Below are 10,063 nucleotides of genomic sequence, written 5' to 3' on the forward strand. Positions count from 1 at the left end.
TGAATTATCCCATATCCTTCCAGCCTTACTCACCACTCCAGCCCAAGATGGTCCCTCTCTACTGTGTACAATTACTAATGTGCATTCATCACTGATTATTGTGTATCATTAGTTATCCTTTTACGTACCTTTGCTTTGGATGCCCTGGCAGCAGGGGCCATGGCTCATACATCTCTGTACTCAAATACTTGTGCAGCTGCCCACACAGAGGTTCTATTTTGGGTTTCCTGGGTGCAGGACCTAGCGAGCCCCAGGTGAGGCATTTCTGAGCCTACCCCTCTCTGCTGCTCACCTATCAGAGAGATCTGCTGTGTATCTTGGGGGTGGAGGGAGGACTGTCACAACAATCATTTTAATGGACTGTGGACTACAAAAGACTGACATGTCTGGGATTAAAGAAGAGTCTAGGTTGTGCTTTTAGACTTTGAAACAAGTACCAGCAGGCACACCCATCAACGGCCTGTGTTCCAAACGTTCATCTGTGAGTTCCTCATCTGGAATTTGGAATGTATTTTCTACCTGCAGAAATAAATCTTGCAAAGGATGGTTAGCCTCTTAAACTAGCTTACAAAATCCATGCTGACCCAGAAAACACTGAAACATCTAAAACAGAAGGTGTGGGACACAGCATTGTCAAGTATGACCAACGATGGGGGTGGACAATGGAGCTGATGGGGCGTTATCTCCCAACTGGCATCTATCCATCTGAACTTTTTTCTGGTTCTTCAGAAAAACTAAACTTCAGGAGAGGGCAGGAAGTGGAGAGAATCCTATGCAGACTCTGTGGAGGAGTCTTCCAGGCACCTTTATTAGAGCTAGAGACATTGAGGACATGGATTTATCATATGGAACCTCACAACTTCCAACTATTTGCTGAAAATGAAACTGCTGCCACTGTTTCAATGTGGACAAGGCCCAGAGAGGACTTGGGAGACTCAGACAGCTGACAGGTTAGATCGGGCAGGATTCAGATGGTCATTTACACCTTCTAAGTAGGCCTTTATTGTTGTCATAATGCAATTTATGCCATACATAGAAATCAAGATCCAGAAACATGGCAGTATTTCCAAACACAGATTTTCTCTTCCTTAATACAAAGCCTATCACTAAAACTACTTTTGTGTAAAACAGACATGATTAGGCCCACGAAGGGAGCCAGGAGAGGGAGAGCTGGCAGGGAGAGAACATGCCACCCCCACCCCACCCAGGGAGAGGGTGTTAGGAAGGGAGGGTGGATTTACCTGTGGCAGTTGAGCAAAGCAGTGAGAGAGGGTGGGGAGAAAGAGATCTGAGATGGAATGAAGTACAGTGGGAGTGGTGGAGGCAAGAGGAAAGGGTGAGCTGGGCCTGTTTGTCTGGGCAGGGCAGGGAGCAGAGAGGACACAGTGGGGTGGAGAGTGGAGGAGTCATGGAGGCCACAAGATGTTAGTGATTCAGAGAATGTTGCTTGAAGGGGCGTATATGCTCAGGTCAAGAAGTTCTGAAAGGTGCTTTACAATGTGTCACACATACAGTTTGGCAACATTAATAAAGATCAGTTCAGGGCAGCCCAGTGGCTCAGTGGTTTAGCACCTGCCTTTGCCCCAGGGTGTGATCCTGGAGACCCAGGATTGAGTCCCACATTGGGTTCCCTGCATGGAGCCTGCTTCTCCCTCTTCCTCTCTCTCTCTGTGTCTCTCGTGAATAAATAAATGAAATATTTTTTAAAATAAATAAAAATAAAAATCAGTTCATCATTATATAGTATCGAGCTAGGCCTCAGATGCACAGAGGTCAGAGCAAGAGGTGGTTTCCAATCCCTGGGAGTCTGGAGTCTCAAGAAGTAACCCTCCATGCTGCAAATGACACCAATGAGCTAGTAGGGAAAACTTAAATAAGGACTGTAATAGTTGCACATTTGATAATATTTTATCAAATTGTTTCCCAAATGTGACCATAGTGGGGCTCTGCTTATGTAGGGGAATGTCTTTATTCTTAGGAGACAAGAGGTGAAGTATTTAGATGTCTGCAAATTCTGAGGTTCGACAGAAAAATTATATAATATATAGTTTGTATAATTGTTACATGAATTATGTCACACATATTACATAAAAGTGTATCAAACTATGTATGTTACAGATGCAAAAGTTAGAGTGTACACACATGTGACAAAATGTTAATGACTATTGGCTCTGAGGGAAGGTTCACTGGGACATTTCTCTGATGTTTTAGTTGAAATTCTTTAAAATAAAAAACTGGGGGCACAGGGCACCTGGGTGGTTCAGTCAGTTGAGCGGCTGCCTTCAGCTCAGGTCCTGATCCCAGGGTCCTGGGTTCAAGTCCCAAGTCAGGTTCCCTGCTCAGCGGGGAGTCGGCTTCTCCCTTTCCCTCTGTTCCTCTCCCACTTGTGCGCTCTCTCAAATCAATCAATCAATCAATAAAATATTTTTTAAAGAACCAGGGGGAGGAAAATCACTCTAGTCTTCAGAGTGAGCGCTGGGAACCCGGGAACCCTCCAGTCAGCCGGGCCTCCCTGCGGCTGAGACATACCCAGAATAGCATATCTCTTCTCTCCTCTCCCCGGGCAGGGCCTCTCCTCCCCTTTCCTGCAGCTCAGCTCCTTTCCTCTGAAACAAGGAAAAGAGCCAGCTAGCTTGATTAGTTTTTTTTTTAATAATAACTTTATTTTTTATTGGTGTTCAATTTGCCAACATACAGAATAACACCCAGTGCTCATCCCGTCAAGTGCCCCCCTCTAGCTTGATTAGTTTTTAAAAACAACACACTCGGGGGAGAGGCAAAAACAGAGGCACAGGAGATTCGGGTTCCAGCCCTTGCAGCCATGGGTGAGCTCGAATAAGCCACAGGGCACCTGGAGCCCTTCCAGCTCTGCTCCCCCCTAAATTTGAGGGAGTCCTTCAGGTAGAGGAAAAAATGGTGTTTATTTTATTTTCATTCAGTAGGTCAGTAATAATGGAAATTAAATGTTCTTTGTGCCCAGAAAAATCACACAAAAACAAGAAGGCAAAGCCCGCCAGCTCACTCCCTCCAAGCGAGCCTCTCTGCCAGCCTCCAGCTCTGGATTCTCCCAGAGTACACGATGGGCTCTTAGATCTGCCGTCTGGCCTGGTCAGCGCCTGGAGACCCTGGCCACAGGCTGGCCCTGGGATGTTACCTCCACGTCTCCACATTGCTGGGCTTCATCTCCTGCCCTGCAGTCCAGGGGCTGGGGGTGCGGGGTCTGGGATTCATGAAAGTATATCCAGTCCTGGCTTTTAAAAAGTCCACGGCTGGGACACCTGAGTAGCTCAACAGTTGAGCATCTGTCTTCGGCCCAGGTTGTGATCCTGGAGGCCCGGGATCGAGTCCCACATCAGGCTCCCCGCAGGGAGCCTGCTTCTCCCTCTGCCTGTGTCTCTGCCTCTCTCTCTCTGTCGCTCATGAATAAATAAATTTTTTTTTTTTTAAAAGCCTATGGCTTAGGGGCACCTGACTGGCTTAGTCAGTGGAACATGTGACTCTTGATCCCAGGGTTGTGAGTTTGAGCCCCACATCGGGCGTAGGGATTACTTAAAAATAGAATCTTAAAAATAAAATAAAATTAACTGATTAAAAATAAAAAAGCCTATGGCTTAAATACCCACTAACAAGGACCGTTGATCCAAGGATGGGTGGCAGCAAGGGAGCTGCTGCCAGGTTGCAGGGGAGCCAAAAGAAAGGAAAAAATAAGGCGAACTGCCTCACACTGACCTCCTCTCTACTCATTTTGTCACCACATAGACACAGGGCTAGGAGAACACTTACTTGGTTTAAAAGTGTGTTAGCAACATCCCTTGATCTTCCCACTCGTTGACAGCCAGCCTAGGTCAAGCTGAGGGAATGCCCCTGCATAGAGACGTTACCCAGAGATCATTTCAGAAAATGGGGCCAAGTCAGTAAGATGAGCTCTGCCTAGAAATAAAAGGGCTGTGTCAGCCTGTGGTGGGTCTTGTGCCCACCCAAGAAAAGCTGCTCACCCTCTGCTCAGGGAAAATCACTTATGCCAGGTTTCTTTTTCTTTTAAGATCTTATTCATTTATTCATAGAGATGCAGAGAGAGAGGGGCAGAGACACAGGCAGAGGGAGAAGCAGGCTCCACGTAGAGAGCCTGACGTGGGACTCAATCCAGAGTCTCCAGGATCACACCCTTGGCTGCAGGCGGCGCTAAACCGCTGCGCCACCAGGGCTGCCCATGCCAGGTTTCTTCTACGGGCCAGTTTCATCTATTTCCCATCTGGATCCCTCCTAGAAAGATGAGTTTTCTTTCCTTAGGGTACTGTGAGAGTAAGCCCAGAAACTAATTCCCCACAGGAGCAGGGTAAGTCTCACTTGCCCCAGAAATGGAGAAGTGGGGTGATTTATCAGATCGTTGGCTCCACAACCAAGCCTGTTACTGCTACGTAGAACAAACCTCGGAGGACTACAGCCAATTGGCAACAGCTCGGTGGCTGGAAAGAAAATCGGCACAGCCCAAATCTCACTGCCTGGAGGCTGATTCCACTGCACCACACCCTGGGCATGTTGCAAAAGGGATGTGGGGAGTGGGCAAACTCAGGCTCCTGTTACCTGTTGGTGCTGAGGTGCAGGACTTGACTTGTGCAAACCGCTGCCTTAGAATGAAAGCCCGGGGCCCCAGAGGACCCTGACTTGACAGCAGCATCTGGGCAGAGTCCCGGCACTCAGGCATTTTGCACCATCATTTCAAGTGGCGTTTGCTTAAAGTAGAGAGATTAGGATGAATTGGAGGGGACTCAGACATCATGTCATGCAGGGCCGCCTCCTGCCCCTCACTTAGAGCTTAGGACTGTGACACCCAGAGGAGCTGATTTGTGATGGGAACAACTAAGGTGTGAGGTACCTTGTGATAGAGAAATGACTGCATAATTTTCCCTTTGGTCACATGGGCATCTCTCTTCAAAAAGCCAAATCATGACCATATCCTGTTGATTCATTAAATCAAATTAAACTTCTTCAAGCAGCCCTTCCTTTGTTCTCTCAGATAAAACCATTTGATGACTACAAAGGAGAAGGAATTGTCACTTACTGGCTTAATTTCTGGAATCACCTGGGTCTCTCTTCAGAAGGGGACACTGGGGATGTTCCTGTAAGCCTGCCCTCAGAGACAACCACCTCCAGCCAAGCACCTCCATTCCACCACCACATGGCCCATTCGTGAAACTCTTGGACATGCCTCTCTGAGTCGCATCAAAATGTTCAGATAGGGGATCCCTGGGTGGCGCAGCGGTTTGGCGCCTGCCTTTGGCCCAGGGCGCGATCCTGGAGACCCGGGATCGAATCCCATATCAGGCTCCCGATGCATGGAGCCTGCTTCTCCCTCTGCCTGTGTCTCTGCCTCTCTCTCTCTCTCTCTGTGACTATCATAAGTAAATAAATAAAAATTAAAAAAAAAGATTATAAAAAAAATGTTCAGATAGCTCTAAAAATTCCCCAACGAGGAATTTCTGAGGTTCTGCTAATTCCATTAAAACTTCAACATCATTCTGCCCCCACCGTCACCACTTCACCCCCTTAGTATATGTTTCTTAAGCAAGAACCTGAAAGAAATGGGTTGAGTGTCTATCTGTGCTGCTACTACATTTCTGGAATGTCCCACGTAGATCACCAGAGTGCTGAGCAGACTTTTGATTAATTGTGAAGCAGTCTCTATCTGTTTTTATTCAGGTTCAGGGAAAAAAAAAAAAAAGAAAAAGAAAAACCCATGCACAAAATAGCTTGCTTAGTTTGCACCAGCCCCACTAGGACCTGACTCTCATTGGTGCTGGTGGTATGAAAACCACCACTGGGCATCAGTGGCTCCACACAAAAGCAAGGAGCAGGGCAGAGTCAAAGCTGTGTACTTCCCTCCACTGCTGAAAACCCAAACACTAATGCCGCTCATACTGCCCCTCCGTCTCATTTAAACATAAATCCCAGTGTTGTTTTCTTAGACATTTTCCCTATGTAACTGAAAGCAAAACACATTAAATATTTGATCTAGTCTTACCATGATGAGAGCTAGCAGGCTCATAAATAATCCATTGACCTGGTTCATTTTTCTGGACAAAATAGATCATAAAAATACACACACACACACACACACACACACACAAAGCGTTTGTAATGTCTGCCTCTTAGAAATTCCACCCCTCTCAAGTTCTTCAGAACCCCAACTGAAAAAGAAATTCTTTATGCAAAAAGACCCAGTGCAAAAGGAAACGTGCTCCTTTGCGTTCTTTAGCTCCACAGAGTGTTTTCCAAGACATATTTAAATGCACACATTTTTCTTTAGCAACACTAAACATTTTTTCTTAACACACTTCAACGGCTGGAGTCTGAGTTTCCCATAAATTCTGAATGGCCCGGGAGGCGTTTGAGCGGTGCCTGGGCTCTGCCGGCGGAAACCACCGTCCCACTTAAGCGTCGTTCAGAGACTTCTCTAGATACCGGGCATTGATGTCAACCAGACCCTCCCTGCAGAAACGCCTCGGCCGGGCCGCCTGCGCGCCGCGCGCTGACCCAGGGGCGCGCAGAAGCCGCGACTTCAGCTGCAGCAACTTTCCCCCCGCGCCGGGCAGCGCTCGGCGTGCGGCCGCCTCGCAGGGTCTTGCTCCGGTACCGGCCTCGGAGGAAGCCCCCCACCCTCGGGAGGCGAAGGAGCCCCCGCGTCCGGGGACCGCTCGCCCCGCGCCCCCGCGGCCGCCCACCCACCTGCCGGGAGTCGGTGCGGAGGCTGGTCCGCGGCGCTCCGAGGTGGGGCGACCCTCGCGCCCTCGAGGCCCGGGGGCGCGGCTGCCTGTGCGGAGCTGGCGCCCGAGCGGCCGTATTTGTACTCTCCTTCCCTCACATGGTCTGATCTCTAGATAGCCGCCGCCAAAGAGCTCTTTAAGAATTTTTGCGTCACTTTGAGCCGCAGAAACTTTACATTTCCGCGTGGCCGCGGCTCGGCGTTCCCCCGGGGTGGGGTGGGGGCGCCCGGGGCGCTCTCCGGGTGGGGGAGGGGCCGCGCCTTGCAGGGGGGCTCGGGGGGTGGCGGGGCCCCGGGGGACGTGAGGAGGCCCCCCCGCTCCCTAGAGGGGCCAGCGCGCTGGGAACGGGGGAGCCCGGGGCCAGCGGGGGCGCTGGCGGAGGCCGAGCCGAGCCAAGGATCCCAATCTCCTTGCTCTCACCTTGCGGGAGAGGGGGCCGCCCCACAGCCCGCAGGTCTAGTTCCGCCCGCACCAGTTGCCCCCAAAATTATGTTTGGGATCCTGCTAAAAATCACTCCTTCAGAGCGATCTTTCTGGACCACTGACACCCCATCACCTCCTCCCGCCCCCCACCCCGGAGTCCTGCTCTATTTCTCTCCCCAGGACTTAGCGCCTGGCAGTCCTTGAGCTCATCTGCCCCCCACCCGCCCCCGTCCCCCGCCCCGGGACGTGCGCTGGGCCAGAAGGGACCTGGCCATCCCCAAGGCCTCCAGCAGTGCCCAGCTTAGTGGCTCACACCAAATACTTGCAGACAGAAGGAATGAAGGCATCCGTTCCCCTGTTAACTAGCCACACTTCAAAGCTGTATGGGAACAGCGTCTGGCTAGTGAGCGGCCCAAGCGGACATGCCCGTGGTCGTTGCTAGAGTCGATAAGGTGCTACGATATCTGCATTATCTGCGGAGGTTCAACAGGAGCTTATTGTTTTGAACCAATGTGAAAATACTGCTTAGATTTTAAAAAAAATTTTTAAACTTAAGTTTAAAAATGAATTTCATGTTATTTGTCGGGTTACCTTTTCAGTAGATTATTGCAGTTTTGTTTTGTTTTGTTACATTTTGAAAAGAACAGATGGAGTCCTTGCTTTGGGGTGTCCCTGAGGCAGAGATAAGAGGGCTGGGACTAGCGCCTCGCGCTCCTCCCAAAGGAGGCCAGGGCCGGAGCAAAGCTGAAGGAAGAAAGGAATTACAAGCTTGCAGCCCCTATGCACTTGGAGGTATGGAACCCACGAAGCTGAGCATGCACTCAGCCGGGCTGAGCAGGTGTCTGCGGGGAGCAGGTGGGTTCCCCAACCTGGGAGCCGTCAGTGTGAGGCTTTGGCGCCACCTAGACATCAGGGTGGCAATTACAAGGCAGCCGGGCCGCTCTGGTGAGCCGCGGGCGAGAAGCGCTGCGGAGCCAGGCTGGTGATTCCTGGGCAAGCTTGGGAACTTCATCTCGGGCCAGATCCCCGGGCGGCAGGGGCCCGCGTGGGCACCTCCCCCTTTCAGGCGAACAAGTTGCTGTCCCCCTCCCCCCCGGGTTCTCCTTGGCCTTCTTAAACTCGTGTGTAAGAGCAGTATGGGTAAGGGGCTAAGCAAACACAGGGTGTCGTTCCAAGGAGGGAGCAGGGCAGAACCGGGAACGAGAGTGCGAGGGGGCCACAGGCTGTGGCAGCACTGGGGGTGACTTTAGGCTCCACCGAGTCTGTCCTCCACCTTGATTCCAACGTGGCTTGTAACACTGCTCCACGGCCCCACCAACCACTCCACTCCTGGCCTTCTTCCTAGATCCCAGTAGGATTTCTGGCCAGCCAGCCCAGGCCGCTCTGGGTGGTGCCTTCTTTGGTGCGGTGCTGGCCTGGAGAGTGGGAAGCCCCGGGCCTGGGTTAAATCTCGGCTCTGAGCCCTTACTGTCCTGTCTATGTGAGTTTGCTCCCACACAGGGTGAGCTCCTTTACGTCAACCTGTCTGCCCTTTGGGTCCCTTATGTGTGAAATAGGGATTCTGTGAATGGTGGGCACCACCCAGCTGGGGGGTGCGAAGAGGCTGACAGTTGCATGGCCCAGCTATGCACCTCTCCTCCCGAGAGATGCTTCCCCCATCCTCCTCCTTCAGCCTTGGACCACCCAGGCCAGTCTTCTGTCCTCTTGCTCCCTGGCTAAGGGGACACTACCAGAAAAAGACGTTAGACTTTACCCAGACTTACCTTCTCTCGTTCCTTACTGCCTCCCTGGTGGAGCCCACACAGAACTGTCCCACACAGCCCATCCTCTCTCTAAACATGGGCTTGCTCTTCCACTTGTCCCTGTGGGTGCCACCCTACAAACACTGCTTAGCTTCAGCCGCCCCTGAATCCAGCCCGTCTCTCCTCCCTAGGGTGACCCCTTCCCCACCTGCTGCTGACTCTTTGCCGCAGCTGCCCAGGGATCTCCAGCAGCTGGCTGTCTCCCTGCTTCCCCCTGAGGGTGGGCTCCCGCAGCCCTGCGCCCTGCCCGGCTGCCCGTCCCCATCCCAGCGCCTTCAGGCCTGGGCACCTGCTCGTGCGGGCACAGGAGCGCGGAGGCTCTCCCGTCAGAGCCACGCAGCAGGGCAGAGCTGACGTGGACGCCGTGTTCCGGGGAAGGCTCCCGGGGCTCGCCCGACCCAGGCCAGGGATACCCCAGGGCAGCTGGGGGGCGCGGGGCGCAGGCAGGGCCCTTGGAACAGAAGGAAGGAGGCCGGGAGGGAGGCGGAAGTCAGAGCCTGGAGGAGGACCTGTGAGGCTGGCGCCTGGCCGGCGTGGAGGGGGCACGACGGCGCCGCCCCAGTGCCCGAGCCCGGAGCCCGGAGCCCCGGCCGCTCCGCCGCGATTGCTCCCGGGCTCCGGCTGCTGCAGGGCGCACGCAGCCCGCCGCCACCGGGAGCACCGTCTCTGGGCGCCTCGAGGCCCCGCGAGCCCTTCCCCTGCGGAGCCAGACCAGGAACAGCGCCGAGGCCAAGCCCCCTCCTGCAGGCCTGGGGCCGTCCGTCCCTCGGCCTCTGTTGTGGTTAACACAGTCATGGAAAGTCCGGCCCACGCCTCTGGGCCTCGCAGCGTTCGCGCCCTCGCAGTTCAGCCTGCGCCATCCCTTCCGAAGCGCCCCGTCCCGTGACTGGCGGGGAGGGGACAGCGTTGGCCCCTCTGTTCGCGTCCAGCCACGTGCAGAGTCCAGAGCCCCGGGGCGGGATCTGCGGCGTCTCCCCCTCAGAGGGCCGGGCCGGTCCCCAGCGCCGGGCTCCCCGGATCCCGAAGAAACAGGGAAGGGCCTCGGCCGGGCAGCCCCATCCCGAGCGCCAGCAG

At 53.2% G+C, this 10,063-nt stretch overlaps 1 protein-coding gene across 1 annotated transcript; it reads right to left on the reverse strand.

Moving 5' to 3' along the window:
* Nucleotides 1–6,431: 6,431 nt before the first annotated feature.
* LOC119876590 (translation initiation factor IF-2-like) lies at nt 6,432–9,784 on the reverse strand. The gene is made up of 3 exons (XM_038546045.1): nt 9,138–9,784; nt 8,709–8,902; nt 6,432–6,898 (listed from the first exon to the last, which is right to left on the reverse strand). The coding sequence occupies exons 1-3, from the start codon at nt 9,782–9,784 to the stop codon at nt 6,432–6,434; spliced, it is 1,308 nt and encodes a 435-aa protein (XP_038401973.1).
* Between the last annotated feature and the right edge of the window lie 279 nt (nt 9,785–10,063).

The sequence above is a fragment of the Canis lupus genome, chromosome 9 (genome assembly GCF_011100685.1).
Source record: "Canis lupus familiaris isolate Mischka breed German Shepherd chromosome 9, alternate assembly UU_Cfam_GSD_1.0, whole genome shotgun sequence".
Taxonomy (NCBI): Eukaryota; Metazoa; Chordata; class Mammalia; order Carnivora; family Canidae; genus Canis; species Canis lupus.

Excerpts from the sequence above, each read along its gene's own strand:
- LOC119876590 (XM_038546045.1), bottom strand. The coding sequence starts at position 9,784 with ATGACTGTGTTAACCACAACAGAGGCCGAGGGACGGACGGCCCCAGGC. Across the intron at positions 8,903-9,137 it reads CGGCAAAGAGTCAGCAGCAG|CCAGGGAGCAAGAGGACAGA; the intron begins GTGGGGAAGGGG and ends GTGTCCCCTTAG. Across the intron at positions 6,899-8,708 it reads GGGACCCAAAGGGCAGACAG|AGCTCTTTGGCGGCGGCTAT; the intron begins GTTGACGTAAAG and ends AAATTCTTAAAG.